Below are 24,165 nucleotides of genomic sequence, written 5' to 3'. Positions count from 1 at the left end.
GCTTCATCCTAAAACAAGTTTCTTGAGCAAGTGTTGCTCTTTGGGTGATGCTACAGAGAAAACGTGATTCCCACTGTCTACGTGATATGCTAGGAGGGCAGAACAGGAGGACTTCTAGCTAGGATGATAAGGGAAATAAAGAGGACTCTATGTTTTGTGCAGAAACATCAGAGTTGGCTTCTTGAAAACACCAATTCCTGTGAATCTTCTCCCACCAGGTGACTGGCTTTGACAGTGTTGATGATGAATCCAAACACAGTGGCCATATGTTCTCTGAAAAAAGCCTTAACCCAGACCTCTGGACCAGCGAGAAGAATCCCCCGTATAGCTATTATTTGTATTACATGTATGTCAACATCATGTTGCTAAACAACCTTAGGCAGTAAGTAGTCATTTTTCTTTGTTACGCGTTTCCAGAAAGAAAAATCAATTAGTAATCTTGGTCTGGATGCCAATTTGCAACTAGCTTGTACATCTTTGCAAGCAATGGTTACCTTGAGGGGTTCTAAAGAGTCCAAGAGGAGTACGTGATTTATTCTGAAAACGTTAACTGCAGACTGAATTCAAATGAAATACTCAGAAGCTGTAAAGGCATCAGATTAATATTTTTGTTTGATACCTGTGCATATCTTTGTTTTGTGAATTTCTTAAATCTGAATATATCAAACAAAACAAGAAACTCCACAAAACTGACTTTGTTGGCTCAGACTTGCAGTGGATTTCCAGATCTAACGTACCTCTTGGTAAACTGTTATCTCCTGGTGATCTGAGAACAAAGTTGCATTGTGAAATGTTGGTTTAAGGGCTGCTGCTGTTACCACAGATAGACAAAGGAAGCCATCGTTATAAACCACACTCCCAGCTAACTGACTTTAAGATGCTGGCTGACTCGTTTGGTTTTGCCACTTCTGATACCAATGTCTAGGCAAGTAATGTCAAGGTGCATCATACTGCGTATGAAATCATGTCTGTGAACCAAATTTTGGCACTGGATCAGCGAAGCCTGAAATTCAACCTGAGGTTATGTTCCTGACCTTACAGTTGACTTGCTGAGTGATCTGCAGAACTGACTCAAATTGAGGCACAGTGAAGTTATGTCCACTCAGTTGACACTTCACTTACTTTGCAAGGATTTGGTTCATTATTATTAATAATGTGTTCTGTATTTTCTCAAATGAGGTGCAGAAATTGTCAGAAATTTGCCTTATTCAAGTTTTCCAAACAATTTTTATTTCTCCATTCCCGTTGCTACCCAAAGCATTATTTTTCTCTACCACCCTATGTAATCAAAGCTTTTCATGAAACAACCACCTTAGTCTGCCTTATATTTGCGACAGGCTTTGTTGTTAGACATCTGTTGAGCTGTGTCTTTTCCTTTACAGAACGAAAATTGTCATTCCTTCCTCCTGCCTTGCTCTACATGCTCCTTAGTGTATACCTTTTTTTCTTTCCAAAACAAAGATCTGTCAGAACTTACGCATTTGTTTTTTACCTCAAAATCATTTCAACTACTGTTTGAAAATCTCCCTAGATAATCATAAAATCATCTTTACAGCTAGGTGAGATATTGAAACAGCTCATCAGCGAGTCAGTAGAACTGTTCACCCTGTTGAACATACATTTGAGTCAGTATCACAGCCAATCCATTGGAGTTCTGGTTCACAGTTCTGGTAATATTAACAAAATCAGAAAGGATGGATTACATTCTCAGATCCTCTATTAGGTGAAACATAAATGAGCATACCTCCTTAATTTGCTTTATAATCCAGCAGTCCTTGTTGAAATTCAGTTTTGAACACCTCTGAAGATTGCAGGACACTGTATAAACAGGGTCAATTATGACTTAAAAACCTGCATCATTTTTAATACTGATGATACAAATAAAAGACTTATAGAAATTGCAGTGCTAGAATAGTAACTAACACTCCTAGATCATCTCTATGCTACCGATGGTATGGTTTTATGTTACACTAAACTTGGTGAGGTGGCAGGTTGACATCACACTGGGAAGTGTTAGCTACTTTTGGCAACAAGCTTCTAATTCTTCCCTTGATTTTTTTTTTTTAACTATTTAGCTATTTAGAAGCTAGGGGCTGCATCAGTTCACTTAGCTTTCCATCTGCCAGTTCCCTGGACTGCAGTCAGTTCAGTAGGTGTTCACCCAATAGTTAACACATGGGTAAGAGAGATGTAACTGGGAAAGTAAGGAAGAAACACAGATACATCAGGTGATGTACGGGGCTTGGGTAGAGGGACCTGCTGTATTAAACAGTGACTCATTAGGCTGGTATCTAGGTGTGATATCATGATACGCTGTACTGTATATTTTTGTTTAAATTCCTATATTAATGTTAATTATCTGCATATCAGGTACAATAAATTTCTTTTAAGTGGGACTTGCTTTTCATTTCCCCAGGGAAAGAGGCATGTGTACTTTCTTGTTTCGACCTCACTGTGGAGAAGCTGGGTCTATCACACATCTTGTGTCAGCCTTTCTGACAGCAGACAACATTTCTCATGGACTGCTCTTGAAGAAGGTACTGCTTGTGTGCTCATCTAAACTGATCACTGTCTGCTTATAGCAGTTACCACGTAACTTACTTAGCATAGCACAAGAACTCTTCACTTTGATTAGAAAGGAGCGAGCTCAGGAGTGCTTCCTACTTCTTTACATTTTCCATTTGGCAGCCCTGTTCACTGAAAAGTTCATTAAGTTTGTGATTATTTGTATCTAGAGAATTGGATCACATTGGAACACAGCTATATAACACAGTAATATTTTATATACAACTTGATTGTTGTAGCTAGGACAAACACTATGCCTGGCCTATGAATAAATAACCATCATGCAAATCCTCATCTGCAGGCCACTTTTTTTGTAATTAAAACAATTGGTCAGTGGGTGGCAGGCTTGCAATGAGATTATTGCAGTTCTTTCCCCAAAATTCTCTGAAGTTTTGCCTGAAGTCATGTGTGATGTAATGCTCTGAACCACTGATTCCCAAAATGAGACAGACATTAAGTAAGGCAGTACCTGACCCACAGTATTTTCCTATTCACTCCTGCTTAGCTTAGTGGGATAACGTGGCATAGCAGACAGTTGGTTAGGCCAAAAAGAGTAATGAGTAAAGATGAGGTGACTATGCATTATTTAAATTAAGCTCTTCAATCAAATTGGACTGCAGTTTTGAAAATAACCAATTGCTTAGCAGGTCTGATACATCTGTTATTATCTGTGACTCCCAGCTTTTGGGGCAGGTGGAGATACACTGCTAGTATCAAATGCAGCACTCTTACTAGCCATGCATGCTTATGAATGTACAGTAAAGTCAGCACATTTTTAAAGACCAGACTGCAGATAGTTTTGAAGAATGTAAATTATTTCTGTAAAGATCAGTAACAATTTACAATTTAGACTCTTAAACCTGAGAAAATTCAGTGTCAGTGTAACACATTCTGGTCTTCATCCTCCCTCTGTAATGTTATTCCACTTTCTCCAAGGGAAATCTTTTATTTTTCTTCCCACTATCCCCTAGTAACACTAACTGCTGATTGTGTTTTATTTTGCAGAGTCCTGTCCTGCAGTATCTTTATTATCTTGCACAAATACCCATTGCCATGTCTCCACTTAGTAACAATAGCCTATTCCTGGAGTACTCAAAAAATCCACTACGGGAATTTCTCCATAAGGGACTTCACGTCTCTCTCTCTACAGACGATCCTATGCAATTTCATTACACAAAGGTAAGAATTGTAAAAATCACTTATCTTTTGAAATTGGCAGCAGTACTACGTAGGCCCAGAATGACCTGAAATCTATTTTATGTAATTGCTTAGGATGTAAAGTTTCATGTCTTTTAGTCACTTCATTCATTATTCTTCCTCATTCCCAGTCACTATTAGGTTTCATAAGGAAATGTCTGATTTCCTAATTATGTTTCTTTTGTACTCTTGCCTCTCCAGTGTTGGCTGTTGAAGTATAGAACGAAGGATGAGGCTGGAGGGAGGTTTAAGCCTTCATAAACAAACAATCCTCTAGAGTGCCAGGAAAGTCGTTTCCTTGCTAATGAATGTGGGGAAGTACATTACAAAAATACCACGTGGAGTCTCTGAAGATCACATAAGCTGTTTGCTCGGTGAACTGAAATTGATTCCTGCCCTTGGGTAGCCCGGCAGGACAGAAATACCTGGCCACTGTGTGCCATGATGCCTTGATTTTGTGATCAGCACTGACATAAGACACGCTGTGCCTCAGAGCGGCCCATCCATCGCTCAGGTGTCTGAGTTCTGAGGATGAGCCAAGCTCTGGAGTGCTTTGCCCAGGCTTGCCCATGACGTGCCTTTGCTAGAAAAGACAGGGAGCTCTGGTGGGGGCTTTCCGCATGGAACGGCACCTGAATTACACATAGCATGGACATCCTCAGCTGTGACAGCCCTCTAGAGTCAGACCCAACAGCCTTCTTGTAGGGGAGGTCAGAAGTGAGAAATTGCCCTGCTGTCTGTCTACGTAACGTGTCCATTAAAGATTTAAGACGAGGCTCTCCAAGGTGTCTATAAACCCTGAGATCTCATTTGTAATTGCCTAATAAATGCCTTTGAAGATATAGAATGCAGGCTGCAATTTCTTAGGCTAAGATAACTGGATACCCAGTATCTCTGAATTATTTAAGTCACCCTTTGGAAACTAGCAGTGACAGGCCTTTTCATTAATAACAGCAATGTTAAGTCTTAAGCCTCTAAGTTTTCACAGCTATCTAAAAAGCATGTGTAAATTCCTTAATTAGTAATGAGAACGTATCCACATTTATACCTTCTTTATATATAATTTGATACTAAACATATTTTGGTGATACAGGAAGCACTCATGGAAGAATATGCTATTGCAGCCCAGGTGTGGAAACTAAGTACCTGTGACTTATGTGAGATAGCAAGAAACAGCGTGCTACAGAGTGGATTGTCAGATAAGGTAATTGGGGCTGAAAAGCTTTTCTTTTTGGTGAATATTAGGGCGAGTAGAAAGACAGAAGCCAGCAGTCTGAAAATTGGAAAGTAGATCTTTATGTGACATACTTGTATGCATCCTTATCTTCTTTTCCCTGACTACTTGCAAAAGATCTGCTGTGCCTCACATTAGAAAAGTATTAGTTACGTTTTACTCATTAGCTTTAGTTTGGAATTCCCCAAATGTGCAGAGACTGGGTGCCTGTTTATACTCATTTCTCCCTCCACTTCCAAATCTTTAATCCTTTGGATGATATCCCTCTGCTAGTAATTTTATGTCTTGCAATAAGTAAATATAATCTGCCTGTCATTAAGCAAGACATACTTTTAGCTAGGAAGAACTACTACTAAAAGTGTTATATTTAGATATGTAGTCATACTACGGTTTTTTTCCCTATAAAACCACAGCATGCTCTCTGAGGTTCGTTTTAGAGCATTTTCTCTTCCAAGTATCTCTCAAACATTCCTTTCAAGAAAGGTGAAGAGGCTTTTCATGTACATTGTTTTGTTTCTTGCAGTATTCTCTAGTGACGACTACTGATTTTCCTCAAGTAAACTTCTAACTAACAAAATAAACCTAAGTCTATTTTTTGACCTCTCCTTTGAAAGATGCAGTAGGGAAGACTGAATGCTAACACAAGGATTTATATTGACCTTAAAATCTCCAGAGGTGATTAAGACCTTGATGTAAAGGTCAGTGGCCAGCTGGTGAAAGTTGCTCGGTTCACTTGCAATGGACTCGTCCAACTCTATATATTCAGTTATGTAATAAATCAAAGCATTTGAACTGACTTCTTCCTTTATGTTTAATCCTCTTCACAGGAAAAACAGAAATTCTTAGGGGTTAACTACTGTAAAGAAGGGCCAGAGGGAAATGACATTCGTAAGACGAATGTTGCACAGATCCGGATGGCCTTCAGATACGAGACGCTGTGCAATGAACTTAGTTTCCTGTCTGATGCTATGAGAACAGATGAGATTTCGACGTTGTCAAAGTAGTCACAAACTCAAACCACAGCATTTCACTCCCAAGAAGACTGAGATGCTAATTAGTATCGAATCATCTGTTGTTGACGCTACCAAGAAATAATTGAACAGTATGGAGAAAAACAGAGTATCTATGGGAGGTAAACAGCATTTGCTGTTATCTTCTACTGAGTTATTCTCATTGCAAAAATGTCGGTTTCTACAAACAGTAGGCTTTGTGAGACCGCTGTAAATATTATATGCAAACTGAGAATCATGTATTATTTGTTTCATAGTGTCTTAAATGTGCACTGTATTGTAGCTTGCAAAACTATAGAGATTATTCATAATGCGTCTGTGAGATGCATTTTAGGATACTGCAGATGCTGAAAGAACACACACACCTGTTTTTGTCCTGCTAGTCTCATAGCAATCATGGTATTTACCACTTGGAAGTTTAACTCTTTATTCACTAGCAGAGTGTATAGGGTGTGTAATTTTGAGTCTGCCCTCTCATTCTGAACGGTGTCCTGACACGATTTTTACCTTAACGTTTCAGCAGTTAAACTGGAAAACAAGGAAACTCAAAATACAGTAGTCGCATTTAATGACCACTTAATTACTTCCTGTTGTCATGTAGGATGGCTTCAAATAACAGCATACTAAAGGTTTTTAACCTTAATATGTAGAAATCACGATGTCAAAATCATCACTATTGTACACTGTAATAACAAGTGTAATTACGTTATGAAAGCTCTGCACTGTAGGCGAAGAACATGTTTTTTATTGCTTTTTAATCAGAGTATGTCGGTATGCCAATTCAAATTACTTGGAAACTTATGCAGATAATTCTGGTTGCATGTAAAGAGAAATTTTTTACTTGAACAAAGGAAGTGTTCTTATGAATCAGCAGTAGAAACTCCAGACCTGGGTTCTGGTCCTACTTCTGATGTCTTTTTACAAATTTGTGTTAGTCTGTATTTTAGTCAGTTACAGAGATGAATGAGAAGTCACAAACTGTCTATTTATACAGAAGCTAGCCCACCTGAAATAGGTAATTTTTAGTTACTTTTTACTTTTTATTTATGATGGAACAGATAGTAAAATATAGCAACTGCAGTATTTTTCACTGTACATCCTTTTTTACCCCCCAATCTGAATACCCTTCTGAAGACAAAGTATTACTTCACTCAGAAAGGAGTAAAGGTAATAAATATCACTTGACAGTACCCTCATATTGTAGAAACTGTAGGTAGCTTCATGCAAAAAAAGAAAAAGACTTGAAGGATTATGGACAAGCAGAGAGAGAGTGCCAATGCCTGTAAGTCCAAAACTGAACTAATCTGAAGGCCTACAGTCCCTAAGATAGGATGGTGAGCTTACAGTTAGAGACCTGCAGAGGACAAACACTCTCCTCAGGCTGTAGGAGTTGAAAGCAGTACCTTCAAGGACAGTTATTTCTAACATACCTTCTGTCCTGAATGGTGATTGCATGAAGAATTCCCTATTATCACCTACAGCTGTGCAGCCATGGAAGAGCCCCATAAGAAATTAACCTGAAAAAAGACCTTAGGAAATAGCATGGAAATAGGGCTTCTACAGGGAGCCCTGGAGTGCAGGAACAGACTGCTGGCCATGCAGGGAGTTGCAGTGCTCACAAGGCTAGAAGAGGAATTCTGATACAAAACAAGGTTGCAGACAGATGGTGGGAGACTTGCTTTCAGCTCTTCAGCCATCTAGCTTCATGTCTGCAGTGTTCAACTAGTGCCATTTTTGACATTCCTAGTGCAGCTAGAAATCCTGTGAACCAGTGCTATACTGCTCAGTTGTGTAACATAAAGTGGTTCTAAGGTCATAGTCTACAACACCTATTGCCCTCACTGCTAGAGATTTTAGCAGCTCACAGAATGCATTATCAGGATCTGAGAGTATAATTTTCTTCCAACGGCCTGAAAACAGTGGTTCCAACCTTTCGACTACGTACAATGGGGAAATGTTCTCTTCACTAGTGCAGCTTCCTAATAAATTTCTATAAACAGTGTTATTTACCTCAGCACCTCTATCCAGTCTGAGTAAGTAACATGCTTTTGATAATTTTACTTTTAAGTATTTTTGATCTCATAACCATTGCTTTACTTGGGCCGTTTCACCTGTGGATTGCCATTAGTGTGTCTTTGTTTGTCATTTATATTTCCTAGGGTTTTTTTTTTACATTATACCAAACTACTGTATGTTTAATACCTTTTCAACTTCCCTTACCTCAAAACATCGAGTTCTAACATGTTGGTAGCTCTCTCAAAAAACACAAACAACCAAAACAACCCCAACACCCCAAAAACAAACAATAAAGCAAAACCCAAATTAATCAAACAGAACAGTTTAAATCTTTGTTATTAGAAGAGCGTAATCTGGGTTTTAACAACAATAACGCTACCAGACAAGTGACCATTAGCACAGATTCTCTTTTCAGTGCATCCCTTGTTGCTGCTTTTAACAAAACGTTGAGCTAAGTGTTATATTTAGGGAAACAGAGCCATATCCTTCCAAGCTTCCACTGCTACATCTCGTTTTGGGTCATCTTTTAATTATGCAAATGTTACTGATTCTCAGGGTCAGTTCTGGAACTTGAGCTTTTTTAAGTTGCAGTTTTGTTCTAATGACTATTTCAAACAACTTTGCAGTCGCAGGATATACATGTAAGGACAGATCCAGTGTTGAAGTGTTACTGTCATCTGAATTAACTGTTGTACACGTTTACTCAAGTGCAAGATTGGGCAAATTGCTGTTCTTATATACCCCAGACCATATCAAGATCTGACTGGGTTACGTCACAGTTTGTTTTGCTTACATAGAAAAAAGAAGGGGACTATAGAAGAGCATCGCTGAAGGTGGTGATTTGGTGGTGGCTGGGAGGAATGCTTCAGGATGGCAGAGAATCCTATTTCCTCATCATTTCACCAGTGTTAATATTCAAATGTTATTCAGGACTTCCTTAAATCTAGTAGCTCAGACATTTTACACGTCCAGCTAAAATGGTTAATTATGGATTCTTGATATTTAAAACATATCAATTTGAGCCATTTCTAGAGATGCTCTTCCATTTTCTCACGGTACTGCAGCAAACTTAAGTCACTTACTCTGCTACTGGGTAACACAGATTGTTCTTCACACCAGACCTATCTTACCTTCTCATATACAACACTGTTCTTTACTTGTGGCTAAACCTTTCTACTCTAGTTGCCTAGTTAACATATCAACCTGAAAAAAGGTGGAGAGGGATGTCTGTAAAAAATGCTTTTTCCTCTGTGCCTAGGTTAAATGTTTCTCTTTTGCTCTTGTGGAAGCATAAAACATTACACAAATAAATGATAAAGAATATATTAGGATTTTTGTGTGTGGATGCGTCTCAATAAAACTGTAGCTGCTCTAAAGCCTCTGCGTTTAAAGAAAACTAAAAAACTGTGCAATAATTGTTAGCATTACAGAAGATTAAACCAAAATTAAGGATTAATATAGTATAAGAACTGAAGAAACACTGGAGATAGCGTTATTAAAGAGAGAAAAACGTTTACCAACTTCAAATGACTTGGTGTTAACGAAAACCAACTGTGCTGCTTCACACCACTCAAAGGCCTGGCACTAAGTCCTGCAGTGAAACTGTAGTGTAGGACTGTCCACCTTGTACCTTCATTTCCAGCTCATCCCAAGCAGAAACCCGAGCAGGGCCTGCTGCAACTCTTGCTGATATTGGAGCCTCGTCTTGATGTTGTACTTGGAGGCAAAACACTTGAATTTGGGAACAGGAAAGCAGTTCTGACACCACAATTGAAACAACTAAGCAGTACACAGAACAACTTTATCTGAAGAAATGCAGCACTAATCTAAGCCTATTATCAGTGACAAATTGAAATAAATAGCTGATATTAAAATAAACATTTTGTTGGAGCAAAGATGATTTTTGAGAAGTGTTTAACACAAATTGCTTTCTTTAGTAGAAAATAAAGATTTAATGTGTCTCTCTGTACAAACCCTTTATTCTACACAAGCTGGCATGCATGAAGCACAAGAGCAGCAATTTAGAAACATGAGTAACTAAAGAAGGTGTATTTCTCCCTCATGTCTCAAAACACTAAATACCAATCTTAAGCATCTTTGACAACAGTATATGTAATAGTGAAAAAAGAACACCACTGCTGCATTTACCATGGGTAACAAGTACCTTGCACCTTGTTCCACATAACCAAATTCCAGAAGGGGAAGTTTCTTTCTAACCTGAGCTTCATTCATAAAAAACACTTTGAACTTCTAAGTACATTGATAAATGCTTTGAACCAAAGGACAGCGCTCATTGAATTACCTTTTGAATAGTGTTCTTCACTTCACCAGACTCACACTGGGCAAAGTTCAGTCTACATTCTCAACCAGACACCTATGTATATAAAAAAAGACTTTGGGCCTATGAAGCTTATGCCCAGAGTTCAATATTTTAACCCCAACAGCTAGGTTACCATGGTGAGTAAATAGGTAAGCAATCGCCTGTTAATGGCTGTATGGGCGTTTCAGAAAGCACAGAAAGGAAGAACTTGTCACACCAGTTACAGATGTAACCTTCATTGGAACAAGGGCAGTTTACAGCAAAATATATATGCAAAATGTGTATGTGGTGCTAAGTACACTGGTGTTGCTGGAAAAGAATGCTGTACCATTCAGGTTAGTTTCAGCTACACAGAGCAACAGGAAAAGAATCAGTCTTGAAAGTAAGTTGCTGTATGATAAACTGGAGGCTTCAGAAGCCAAACATCTGAAGAGATGATTTAAAAAAAAACTCAGTTCTGAAATAGCTAACTCTTTAAGAATCATTTTTAAGGAAGCAGCATTCCAGGCACTGACTTACAATAGGTGAAGATAAAACCTTACAGTAACTTTTGTTCAAGAGGGGTTTAACAACATAAAATTCATTAATGCAGTATTAGTAGCAATTCTACTACAGAGCGTGTGTAGTTAGTAGATTGGGAATTGAATGTACGTGCAGTATCAAGAGTTAAGGCCACCCAGTTTAACAGACAGCTCCCAGGTATATCTAACAGTTTTAAGACACTCTGTGGAGGTTTCTGTTCCAGGATTTGGTGGGACACAAAGTGTTTCAAACCTACAGCACAGAGATCCCAGAGACTGCCAGCTGTTTCCAAAATTGTGATGAGTATAAACTTGTATAGAGAATGATCTTTAAAAAGAAAGACATACAAATTAAATATGCAACTTACCACTACAAAAATAAACACGTGTGTTATATTCATTCGGTGCCTCATCTTAAAACACAGTAAGTAGAAATGTTTGTTACTTCTTCAGGTACGCCTACCTCTTGGTGCCTCTGTCACGTGGGAAGTTCTGACATTTTCAATTTCCTCATCTGTTACCGAATTTCTCATCTGACTTCCCAAGATGACAAACCTAGTAACTAGGCAGAGGAAACATTCACATTAATGACACACTTCAGCTCTTGCAGAAAAACAAACCAAACAACGAACAGGAAAAATACGGCAAGAATTTTCCAATGATGGCATTTTTAAGTTTTAAAAATATCAGAAACACGGTGGCGTAACTTGTAGAAAAAGTAAATGATCGTACCCTAAAAAAAATCCTCTTCCCCCCAAAACTGCCCGGTGTTGTCCTTTCGGGACGCGCAGGTTTGCTCGTCTCCATCACTGCAGAGTGTTCCAATTTATTTATTTAGAGAAAAAAATTGTATTGAGAAAAATCTGAGCGCGTCTTTATGCTGAGATACATTTAAGCGACCTTCCTGATGTCACAGCTCTAAGTTCAAGAGCTTCAGACTCACAGAGACGTTTAACCACACCATCTGCACGACGGAACTGCGTTGAGATTATACTTGTTCAGCCTTCTGTGGTATTAAGGCTGAGGTTCCTCAAGCTTGAAAGACTACGACGGTTCTTTCAAAGTAACTTTATTGCACAATTCATACACAAATGTTAATATACTGAAATGTCCTTAGCTATTAATACAATCTACAATGCTTAAATTACAATTTCACTTTAAATCTGTAAGAAATCTCCACTTTAGTACAAGAAATGTCAGTTTTAATGCCCCCCTACCGAGAGTTATTCATAGTGATTCCCATTTTAAGGTCTAACTCCTGGCACCCACTGCCATGCCCCCGCTGCTGGGATTCCCCTCCTAAAACTGTTTGCTACATGTATATTTCAGACTAGGAAACACCGCCTGTCCCAAATCACTGAGTTTTCAGTGTTACGGTATCTACTGTCCCATATAACATACAGTACGTTTTACAAGGCACACATTACCTACATAACAACCATGTGACTTATAAGCAACTTAATTAAAAAAGCTGTACAGAATACAAAGTTTACTTTTCACTATTTAATTAATTTTTGCATCGTTTTGTATTGTACTTGCTAGTGTCATTATGCTACAATTAATCTGTTTGCATTAATTACAAAATTACATTTTAATAAGTTCATGTAAGTTCTCAGCAGAAAGTCAACTTATAAAAGCTCCGTTCAGAAGTATAATTTCCAAAAGACTTGAAAAATAAAGTTAGCTTGATGCATATTCAGATGCTTTTTCTGTTCCAGCGATATAAAAAACACCTTAAAAATTCCAATGTTCTGAATATGGATTAATGCAAGCTCAGAAAGCAAACTGGAACCAAACTGGAATGAAACTGGTGTGTGATTATGAATATCTGCAAATATTTCAGTGGAAAGTCCCTGACCATTATTAGTTTGCAGCCCAACCAAGCAGTCCATACATCTTCTGAAGAATATCTCATTGACATCAAACGATTAACAAAGGAAAAAAATAACCCTCAACTATATACATTCATAAACTAATTTTTAAACAGTTAAATAGAGATGTACACGTTTTGCTATTTTGGCTTTTAGATGATACACACAATAAGAGTTCTTTGCTTATCTGTCTTAATGTCATATGATAAATTTGACAACTGTGTCACAAGGCAAACTCAAATGGGTGCCATATGCAGTTAACACGAAATAAAACAGAAATTCCCAAGATTTGGTGGCTGATGTAATTAAATTATTTTGTAGCAGCCAATTAAAAAAATAACCCAAATATGCATATCTATGTGTGCACGAGCCTTTTAGTTGAGAATTATTCCCTGACAAAAGGCCTTAGTTTTACAGCATCATCAAATTTAAACAAGTATTGCAATTAAAGATCCAGTCTTAAAGTAAGCAACATTAATGCTGATATGCCCTAAAATGATACACGGGAGTATTTCTCACTCAACAACCTCAAGATAAAAGAGTAGTCTTCGTTAATATCAAAAATATATATATTCATTCTCTACAATAGCGGTTGGTTTCCACAACGTTATGGAAGCCAAAAGGCTTCTGAATACTAATGATGACAATTTGTTTTCGAGTATCTCAACTCAGCTCTCCCAAGATTCAGCTCTGCTACACAAATACACTGCTGTGCTCTAGTTCGATGGCCCTTTTCACATGTCTAACTCGATGTAAGTCATGTAATGTAACACTATTATCCAAGTAGAAGACTCTCTCTGCTACGTAAAAGCATATTGCACTTGTAGAGATACAGCACAGCACGTTAGATTATCACCTTGCATTCCTTAGTATTTCTCACTTCACTGCTTTGAAACCTCACAGGAAGCAAATAAAACCACAGCACCAGGCTAAACTACAACTTTACTGCTAATTCGAATAAAGTCACTCCTTCAGATACGCCGAATGTTTAAAAATAATTCCAGATGTTCCTGATCAAAAACTATAGGAAGTGAGTTACTTTTTTAGGATTGTCTGTGAAACTCTTCAATGCTTTCAAGCTAATGAGACCATGCTAAACATCAAATTGAAAAAGAGATTACCTAGTTAGAATAGAGGAAAATGCACAAGTACATTTACACAGATGCCTACAGCCTCCAAAACAGATTTTAAATAATTAATACTAAAACTTATAGCAGATCAAACTGAAATTGTTATCTGTAAACGCTACAAGATGTAGTGATTGGCAAACTGAAGAATAGGTAGTGCACTGTCTTTCAAGTTTCAGCAGTAAAATTTCAAACAAGTAAAAACTAGCCCGAACTCATCTTTATTCATATTTGTCATGAATCTAGAAGGGACCACAGTTAAGGATAAGTCCGGTGAGGTCAATCCATCTGGTACGGTGCATCTTTTGCAGCAGTATACTGTGATGTTCAAACAGCAGTTAGCAGTTGTAGCTGTGCTATTATAAATAGCTTCATCTAGTAGTCAAAATGTTAAGATCAAAAGTTATCATTAAAATAACTTCTGTGAATGTTTAAAGGTTTCACTGAAAGTACACGTTAAGACTGCAAACACATATACTGGCTCACATACCATGTGTCTTACAAGTGTAACACAGATTCACAGTAGCCAAGAAGACTTTAAGACAGACTACGGATGAACAACAAGAGGTAAAACCAGATGTTGGTGACAACAAAAGCTTCAAGTGCTTCTACTCTTGTCAGCTTGTTGGTCAGTGTCAGGGCCTGAGGGGCTGGCCCACCTCATCTACCATGTTAAGGATGTAAGTAGCGATATCATCCTCTGTAGGTGCATCTGAAACCACCCAAGAATCACCTGCCCCAGTTACTTGGCGACGGCAGACAGGACAGCTCCTGTGACGATCACTCCTGTCAGAAAGCCAGAGAAATGAGCATTTTTCATTTGTGATCTCTTTCCGGCCAAAAAAAAGCCCCCACTTAAATGAACACCAACAACAAATTTCCAACAAAACAAATCAGCCCAGTGAGAACTTCAATCATCACATTAATTGGATGAGACCTCCAGAATCCTTCGTTTCAAATCTTTTTTATGAGGAATACTGGCCAACAAATCTGAATGCAGCTCTAGATTTTGAGTAATAAACTTGGTGTCATGTTCTTCAGTTACTCAGGAACGAGTATGCTCAGATCACATAGAATATATCTAATCACCTGCCAGAAGGTTTAAATTGAAAACTATAGTCTAAACTCCAAACTCTTCCTATCTTTAGATATTCAACTGAGGTGCTTCAGAAACCAGTCCCCATAAACTTCTCCTGCAGAGAGAAAGAACCCTTTTCCTGTGTCAGTCAGCCCGCTGAAGTTCAGAGACCCATCACCTGCCCCCACTAACTCAGGTGTCTGAAGCAATTATGCCTCTAAGCTGGTAGACTCCGTTACTTGCCCAAGTTTAAGAGACAAACTTCAGAGATTGCATACTAGAAAGGAGTGGTATAACTGGAACTTAGGTCAGCCGATGCATCAGCTGTGGCAGAATATAATCTAACTAAACTAAACTAAGCTTTGCAATGCTGACGGATTTTAAAGCATTTTCCTAGAAAAGACAGATGGCTGACTATTCACAGATCCACTCATTTTTGCTGTTTTTTTCTTATGCAAGCCTGGTATTATAAAAGTAACTTACTTGACAAGCCTCTGAGAAAGCCACAAAACAAAATTCTTGTGCATTATATGACTTAAATGTAAAATCATTTGCATTAACTAATCAAAAAAGTCTAACCAAGAAAACTCATATTTAATGCTAGACTCCTAGAACTACAACGCCCCTGTAGGTCTTCTGTGTGGCCAGTGGAGAGAGCTGCTCTCCTACAGAAAGCAATTTCTGTTTCCCGACTGATGTGTCAGACAGATGCAGATGCTGAAAAGCTGTTTGGTTGAAGAATGAAGCTGAGCATATATCGTAAGAGATGTTATACATACATTTCAAGGTGCTGCTATTAAGAAGAAATATTTTCCTAGAGAAACCCTTGATACATTTAAGTTAGCAATTTGTGTACTTGCTTCAAATGAAAGCAGAACATATGGAAAAAAATCCCTTTGATAGGTATTCCCCAGTAATAAGATAGTCCAACTTGCCTTCACGTTTGCATGCTAACTACTGATTTTTTTCACCAAAAAGCAGCTTTTTGAGATGTTGTGAAGCAGAACAGGCCAGTATCAGCATATGCCCTGTTTTCTTTAGTTTCCAAGCAAAATTACAATGATCTGTAATTAAATATTAAATTGTACACCAACTAAGGAATTACCAGAATGAAACAAGTCTGATAGACAATGCATACTCTAAAATGATAAATAACCTTTAATATGTATTACCATTTATCAATGCACTTCTGGCAGAAACTGTGAGCGCACGGCAAGATCAAATCAACACGTCCATCCATGCAAATGCAACATTCATCTTCATCTGTCGGCTGCTTAAGCCTGCAGAAGAGAAGGCAGTGTTTTGTATCAGACAACAGATAACTTTCATGTTTGTGCCCTAATAACAATACTAGTTACTACATTTTGCATTAAAATTATGGACGGACAGGCCAAAATGCCTGTACTTATCCTCAATGATGATGTAATTTTTTGGATGGAGCAGTTACGTCATCCCAGCCCATGTCAGCAGACGTAGCCTCAAGCTACTAGCAAACAGCAGCAACTCAACTAGGCTAAGTTAGAATATGCCATTTATTCTTTTGGTCATCTTTTGGTGTTGCAAAGGGTTATGCAAATTCTTTTCCATTTCAACAAGGGAACTGTAAGTTGTAGTTACGACAAAGCACGGGACTGAGCCAAAGAACAGAAACACTGTTTACACTGAAGGCAGGACAGGACAAGAATCTGCCTTCCTTTCACAGACTGTGAGGCTGAAGTATTTCAGAACCAACTTCGTCAGACTGGCTTATATCCTAGAAAACGTGACAAAAGTATGCATCTTAAGAGGACTCACCACTATAATGCATGCTTGCTAATTTCACATGCCATCAAAATGCCAAGAGGAAAACTATTCATCGGATAGAAAAGGATAGTTTTAGCTTTCAATACACTCCCCATGATTGTTCCTTCAAATTAAGATTCTCTCCCAAGCTGGTTTTCCAGTTAAGCTTCCAGGTGTTCTTGGGACAGAGAGGAGTTCAAATCTTAAATCCCTCACTGGGACAGACATTTACATTTTACCCATCTGCAACTTTTTCAAGTAACAGATACCTGTATCTCAAGTTCATAACACTAGTATCTTGAATATTTGCATCAACAAGACTTCTCAAGTGTGACAAGGTACACCAAATCCTCAGCTTCCATTGATCTGGACACATAAACATTTATGCATTTACAGTCAAGTCTGACAGATGGCAGCACCCTAACAAAATGCTGTCTGACATGGAAGTGCAGATGAAGCAAAGGTGTGACACTGAATTCCTCCAGATGGAAAACATGGCACCCACTGACATTCATCAGCACTTGCTAAATGTTTACAGTGACCAAACAGTGGATGTGATCACACTGATGTGGTGGGTAGTGTGTTTCAGCTTTGGTGACAGCGACGTAAAAGACAAGCCAAGTTCCAGATGGCCATGCACAGCTGTCATACCACAACATGAAGAGCAACTCAATCAGCTTATCAGTGCAAATCAGCTAATGGTGGTGACTGTGTAGAAAACTATTATTTTGTAGCTGAGAATTTGCTCTGTCAAAAAGTGTTATTGTGTTCTTTGTAGTTTCCAAGGAAATAAATATGAGGCATTAGTTTCTGAGCAACCAATGCATAAGAGTGACAAACGAAGGAAATGCTTGTCTCTTCATTATCAGAGAGCATAAAGCAGTTATGGACATGTTGAAATAGGAAGTAGATGTTCCACAGAAATAAGGTATTATTCCAGCAGAAGAAGTTCAGATAAGAAGAAGAATGAAACAGATAATATTTGCTATATTTGGTCAGTGACAGCCAGTTCTTGTAGAGCTAAAGAACATCTGAGGATTAAGAGAGTTTAGGCAAACTGGAGGATATCACAGAAAAACAAACAGACATCCTGGGTGTAACATACTTGGTGTTTTAGCCTGTATTTTTCTGAAAGACTTGAAAAGCTTGGATAAAATACAATTGAAAAATACCAGCTCACTAAATTCCAGCACACTGTTACCATATTAGAAAAGTATGTTCAATTCTTCAGTATTGCTACCTCAAAAAATGAAGGTTACATACATTTTCATCTTAAAGTCTGAAAATGAAACTAACCCAGGGAACCTTATATCTATTCAGTGACTTTAGTAAAACAGAATTTGTTTTACATAACCATCTGGGTTGTTGTTATGGTTTGTTTTAAGTAAAAGGCTATTTCTAGATATACACATAAACCAAAACCATTCATATTTGAGAAAAAGCAGAAAAATATGCTTTCCTCAACATGCCCAAAATTCACTACCTAATTTTATTACCTCAGAACAGCTAATAATTAAAGATTATATGTTCCCAAACAAGAGAAACGGGAAATTAAACAAAAAGAGCACATTCTGCAGTCCCCTGACTGAAAAAAACAAAACAAAACAAAACAGTGGGCTCTATGTATTTAGTAAGAACAACGCCGACTCTCTTCTCAATCTAACAGCTGACATATAATACTCTCAGGAGTGTCAACTCCACCTTATTTAGGAATGAGTTAGAATGCTGAACTAACTCAGAAAGTTAAAAGTAAGGCATTGCAGTTGCAACAGTTCCACACAGGGAAAGGGTGAGAAGCTTCTTGCTGTTCAATTCAGTTTGAGCTGAAGTTATTGCAGGTGTTGACCTCAGTCTTTTAGTTTTCCTCTAGCTCACAAAGCAGGATGTCAACATGTGTGAGACAGTTCACATTTTTCCAGTCTTGCAAGTTAAATTACTACTACAATTGATGAGTTTCTAGTGACAACAGATGGGAACTTTCACATGCCAAAATGTAGAAGAGGAAGAGAAAGTTTAAGTGGAACAATAACAAAATCTGTTTAAACAAACACTGTCAAAACCTTTAGATTTGTAGCTGCAGCTGATTCCATTTCCTTCTGCTTCCTTATTCAGGAGGTTCAACATATACCACGCTTATTATTAAAACTGACCACTAAAATGACTGTTTTGAAAGCTAAGGTATAGTAGTGCCAGCAAAATTTCAGCAGAGTATACTGTGGTTCTCTTGGTAGAAGAGATGTGCTATTAATGTTGGTGAGACAGCCCGCATCTGCCAAGCACTCTCAGTTTTGATCACTGAGGGTTTCTACTGCAGATTTTACACACAACTTTCGTGATATTTATGCTGTAACTGTGGTCAGACGTATATCAACATACCTTCCCATCCACAAGCTGGCCTGGGATGACGACACAGATGTCAAACTCTCAGCAGCTTCTTCAGAAGTCTCACTTTGCGCAAGAACCCCCGCTGCTTGACTGGTGATGTCTTTATAAAGTTGAACAAACTGATACAAGTTCAAGATTCTTGAAGCTTCCACGATGCCACTTGTTTTATTTATCTTAAGAAATAAGAATCGTTTACAGTTATATATCAGATTTTTATTGGAAATAGCTCAAAATTCTTTTCATGCACTGCAGTTCTCATGACAGAAGCCACCTAAACTGCAGCCTACTTTGTTAAGAATTAACATCTGCAAACACAGCACTTCTCAGTTTTCTCACGAAAAATATCACACTTAGGACTGCATTTCTAGGAGAAGACAATTATGTTCACTGCTCAAATGGTTTAAGGGGTAAGGAAGAAGTGACCTAATGCCTAAAAACTGTGTTAACCATAGAACACGAATAGAATAATCAGTCATTTCACATTTCAGCTTCAAACAGCCTGCAATGGTGGCTGCCTTAATGAAAACTAAAAGCAAACAAACTTGCAAGTTCTTAGTTTCAAACAAAGTTTGAGAGTTGGCTTCGCTGTAACTGCACATGAACAGTGCTTAGTGGCTTCAGGATTGTCTAAGGATGTTACCTGATAGGATACAAAGGGGAAAAATCTCCTTATTAGAAAGAGCAACCTTAATAAGTTTTGTCATGGTCTTCAAACTAATAGTTAAATATGTAAATATATATAAATAAATACTATAAACTATAGATTAGTTTTGTAAGGAGTCGAGATATATATAGTTATGCTAGCTAAACCAATCCTGCTTGAAATTGCTGGCTAACTTCATCCATTATGGACCCCAATTTGTAGTTTGTTGTATACTATTTGATTTCCACGTATCATAGACTGGTTTGAGTTAGAAGGTCATCTTTAAAGACCATCTAATCCATCACCACCGGACTCATCTCATGACTCATACGAGTTTGTAATTAACAGGCTGTAAGTGCACCACGGAAGGATAACACTCCTTTAAACTTAGTCACAAAAATGTTTTTGTTAACCTACTTTTCACGGAAATGTAGATTTTAGACTTGATCTGTCGCAAGTAATATCCTTGAATACACTCCCTGTCTCAAGTATATTAAAAGAAATCTAACAGGTGTTGGATTTTACCAGTCCTTCAACACCTACATACAACCCCTACAACCAAATTAAAATCGTCAGTGATCTTACTTTAGTACAGATTATCCGAACGACCACCTTCCAGAAAGCAGAAGAATCAGAACCAGGCTGCACTTCAAATAACAGATGTTTCTCTTGCCCAGAAGCTAATTTTGCAGTACTGAAATAAAGAAACATCAGTCTAACGTCATGTGCCCGATCTACAAAGATCAGCAAACTCAGTTATTATAGTATCATCCATTGCTTACCTATGTGCTTTTTCTATCCTTGAAGGCATTTTAACAACACTGCCCAGAGACATGAAATTTAAGGAGTAACCATCTTAGCATGTCATTCAACATAAAGTACGCCACTCGTTTCACTTTAAATTGCACAGTAAATCTCACAAAACACAAGCACCCTTGGCAGACCTTGTAATTCAAATATACTTTAATTGTTTATTACAGCAATCACAGTCTTGTTCAATCTAAAAAAACCTACTTCCTTACCACTGATGTAAAACAAGTATGCAACCACCATCATATGCAGACAAGGCGTACTTTTGCTATCATATGTTAATAATGAAGTAGTAAGCTTCAGGTGACCCTGACTTTATTTTTCAATGGAACACAGACTGGGCTGTTCCACAAGAATCAGAACAAACTATAGTTTGTATAGCTGAAGTAAACACTGTCAAGAAATAAAAAACTTTAACAAGAATGGTATTTTGGAGTTAATTACGCTGAAATATACTTAGATTTTCCGATGAAACATAAGGAAACATTCTTCAAAACTGATCTACCCAGAAGACAGCTGTCTGTTCTTGCAGGTGCAAAAGTCATTTGAAAAAGCATGACGCTGTATAAGACAATTTCTGAACTGAATACAAACTCAACATTACATTAAACAGTAAGTTCTACCCAAACCCACATGCTACAAAGCCCTTTTCAGCACATACTTCTTCAACTCAGCTCATTTTGTATCATAAATACCAAGTGAGCAAAAACAACAACTCTGCTTTTCTATTCTTTCCTTCTTACTGGCAAGTTCATTAGTGAAACAAAATGCATGCTACAAAAACAAATGTTACTTATGCAGCCTTTTTTTTTTTCAGACTATTTGTGTTGCTGGTTTCAAGAAGTGTAAGACACATCTCTAAAGAGGAACAGCACTGCATAGCCAGAGATGTGGGAGAAATGGTCACAAACAGTTCTGTCTCTGGTTCTACCTTCCCAATGTTGCTGTACTGCCTCTTTACAGGGCTCATATTGCTACTTTCTACTACAATTGATAGGAAGAAAGGAAGCAGCATGGCATCTTTAGTCGATGGAGGACAGGGGCACAAGGGTGATAGGTGACCTGAACTAAAAGATATGCTAAATGTTTAGCCCTTGGGATCTTCTAAGAGTGAAGCAACACCAGCTGGAAGAAAAGTGACTTTAAGGAGAAGAAATGACTTGGTCTTAGTGCAACTACAACCTTCATAAAGACTTGAAGATCCAAAGTAAGTATCTGAAAACCAGTTGGCTAGTGCTGGCTTAGCCAGCCCAGAGGAACACACTGCATACAAGTTCTTTGTAAAACATGGAAAAAAGAAAACAAATTAACACTTACACATCATTAAGTTCAGCTACTCTTCCTAGAAACTCTTCGTAGGTTAGGAAACCACTTTCTTGAACCAAAGAAGCATGTTTTGCTACTTTTTCTGGCAACTTGTTCATTACAGTTTGTGTCTGGCTTGAAATCTGTTGACCCATAATGAAGTTCTTCAACTCAGTTCCATGGGAAGTTCTCACTCACTTGTACAGTGTCTGCTAAAAAGATTGCAGAGCGTTACATTGGAGCCTTCTATGGCTGGCTGCTCACTTATTTCTTTTTGTGTAAGAGTTTAACCACCTGCTAACAGACCATTCCACAGTAACACAATTAAACCAAATCAGAAACGGAGCCGAATAGGAGAGACTGGAGCGTGGCATTACAACTTATGAAATAGATGTTCCTTCTCATAAAGCACTCCTCCTATTCCACAGACATCACTTCGCACACACTTTCCAGTGACTACAACGTATATAAATACACCCCAAGAGCATCTCAACATTCTGATGGCAATTTTCATTTTCACGATTAGAGAAAGAAGTGCTGGTGAAAAAGACTCCCCTTTAGGACGCATTACTGGGCAGATGTGCTCAAACCTCTCCAATTCCAACCCGTCTCACCGTCCCTTCACACTCGAGTCTTTTTTCCCAGCATTTCTCACAAGGCTCCCTACACCTTCTGCTTCTGGAAGACTTCATCCGCCTCTGCCGCTCGTTCCCTCTCGCTACACATTAAGTGGAACTGACGTTTCGATTTTGCTTTGCTTTTTGCCTTGAAACGGCAAAGGCATCCACTTCGTTCTGTGCGCGGTCTGTGCGTCACTTTCACTTCCTCAGAGAACTGCTACAGACAGAGGCCTACAGTGGCGAACCGACCGCATAATAACGACAGCCTTAAGAACCGAATGAACCGGCGAGGGCCGCGCTGCAGAGCCCACAGGAGCGGCGTTACAGAGGGACAGCACCGCACCCTGCGCGCCTACAGCCGCACACGGCGCCCCTCAGGGAAACGGCCGCGCTCGCGCCAGGCCCGCGTCGCTCCGTGTCGCTCCGTCGCCGGAGGCGGGGCCCTCCGCAGCCGCTCTCCAAAGGCGGCGCGGCCCGGCCGCTCGCGGATCCCACCCCGACGGCTTCCCTGTCCCGCCCCACCCCCGCGCTCGAACCCCCACCCCCACCCCCTTCCTCGGGACGCGGACGGCGGCCTCACCCCAGCAGCCCGGCATCCTGCTCGCCGCCTCCCGACGGCACCCCGGCGGGGCCGCACTCCGCGCCCGGCCCTTGGCGCAGGCGCAGCGGCTCCCGGCGCGCCGCGGTGACGCCGCGCTGCCGTTGGGCGGAAGGGGGCGCGAGGCCGGGGAGCGCAGCGCGGCGCGAGGAGGGGGCAGGAGCGGCGGCTGCGTGCCGGAGCTCGCGACCCCGTGACCGAGAAAGCCGGCCACGGCCGTAAGAGATAAGGCGCTTAGGGACAGAAGTCCTAGAACATCCCCTAGGGGTCACCTGCATCCCGTGCTTCAAGACGTAATTCCAGAAGTCGCGTTCTGTCTGTAGTGCAAAGAGGAGAAGAGGAGCGGTGCTTCCCCTTCCTGCCCACTTGAGTCTCGCGCTTCCCACGCCGCGGCAGCCCGTTCTCCGGGCACGGCCTGGGCTGGGCCGTGGAAGCCTCGGCGCTTCCTGCGGAGCGAGCGGCCCCTCGGGCGGAGGTCAGCGAGCATCTGTGCCGCGTGCGGGAAGCGGGACGGGGCCGCTGCCAGCGGACGGAGTGCCGCGAATCACCTGTATGGGAGCGGAGCGGAGCGCCGGCTGTGCGACGCCGAGAGCGGTTAGAAAGGCAAGGCGCGGGACGAGAGGCCATATACTTTTGTGACACCCTCGTGACAAGCGATGGCTGTGGCTTTTCCTGCTGGCGTTATTCCTGCTCGCTACTCCCTGCTTACACGGCACAGCGTGCTTTCTTTACATATGCAAGCAGGGATGCGTTGCATTCCTGCAGCACTCGGCGAGGAGAACTGCTTAACTGAGCAAGGAAGGCTGTATCCAGTGCTTTCCTCTGTTCTCTGTTGCAGATTTTCTCTGCTGAAGTTCTGTGGATGGGCATTTTAAATTAGCGGTTTGCAGAGCTGTGTGCAATCACAGTCCTCGTGCAGAAGTGGTGGGCTGTGTTGATACACAGACTCCTGGAGCCATGAAATGTCTCCATGCTATCAAAAACCAAAAACGAAAAGCAGGTGGCGCCTCTTAAGTAGGCTGTTAGCAATACCTTACAACTCTCTGCCTCGTGGAATAGCTAACAACTGGGCAAATGTTAGGT

At 39.8% G+C, this 24,165-nt stretch overlaps 2 protein-coding genes across 10 annotated transcripts in view; one reads left to right on the top strand and one right to left on the bottom strand.

Moving 5' to 3' along the window:
• The window catches only part of AMPD3 (adenosine monophosphate deaminase 3), a 29,026-nt gene extending 19,673 nt beyond the window's left edge, over positions 1 to 9,353 (top strand). For 2 of the 3 annotated variants that reach the window (NM_001199588.2, XM_015286376.4), the window contains exons 11-15: positions 219 to 382; positions 2,417 to 2,537; positions 3,571 to 3,744; positions 4,856 to 4,966; positions 5,824 to 9,353. In NM_001199588.2, the coding sequence (NP_001186517.1) occupies positions 219 to 382; positions 2,417 to 2,537; positions 3,571 to 3,744; positions 4,856 to 4,966; positions 5,824 to 6,000 (747 nt within the window). In that variant the 3' untranslated portion in view covers positions 6,001 to 9,353. The other variant, XM_015286378.4, reaches the window with a different exon arrangement.
• A 2,563-nt stretch (positions 9,354 to 11,916) lies between these two features.
• On the bottom strand, positions 11,917 to 23,136 carry RNF141 (ring finger protein 141). Of its 7 annotated transcripts, none has more exons than NM_001007925.2 (6): positions 23,065 to 23,136; positions 21,877 to 22,073; positions 20,335 to 20,443; positions 19,098 to 19,279; positions 16,112 to 16,219; positions 11,917 to 14,647 (listed from the first exon to the last, which is right to left on the bottom strand). In NM_001007925.2, exons 2-6 carry the CDS (start codon positions 22,017 to 22,019, stop codon positions 14,497 to 14,499), a joined length of 693 nt encoding a protein of 230 aa, NP_001007926.1. In that variant the 5' UTR covers positions 22,020 to 22,073; positions 23,065 to 23,136; the 3' UTR covers positions 11,917 to 14,496. The 7 variants fall into 7 exon arrangements, with proteins under 7 accessions (NP_001007926.1, XP_040556759.1, XP_046797562.1 ...); XM_040700825.2 differs by having other exon boundaries at positions 21,877 to 22,076; positions 22,605 to 23,119; XM_046941606.1 differs by having other exon boundaries at positions 22,605 to 23,119.
• Positions 23,137 to 24,165: the final 1,029 nt, after the last annotated feature.

The sequence above is a fragment of the Gallus gallus genome, chromosome 5 (genome assembly GCF_016699485.2).
Source record: "Gallus gallus isolate bGalGal1 chromosome 5, bGalGal1.mat.broiler.GRCg7b, whole genome shotgun sequence".
NCBI classification, from domain to species: domain Eukaryota; kingdom Metazoa; phylum Chordata; class Aves; order Galliformes; family Phasianidae; genus Gallus; species Gallus gallus.
The sequence above is the reverse complement of the archived record's forward strand: the minus strand, read 5'-3'. Positions and strand labels throughout refer to the sequence as shown.

What these genes read in the sequence shown, in the direction of transcription:
- RNF141 (NM_001007925.2), bottom strand. Translation starts at nt 22,019, where the DNA reads ATGGGTCAACAGATTTCAAGCCAGACACAAACTGTAATGAACAAGTTG. An exon ending in GTAGCTGAACTTAATGATGT is followed by an intron (nt 20,444 to 21,876) that starts GTAAGTGTTAAT and finishes TCTTTATTTCAG; the next exon opens with TACTGCAAAATTAGCTTCTG. An exon ending in TTCGGATAATCTGTACTAAA is followed by an intron (nt 19,280 to 20,334) that starts GTAAGATCACTG and finishes TTATTTCTTAAG; the next exon opens with ATAAATAAAACAAGTGGCAT.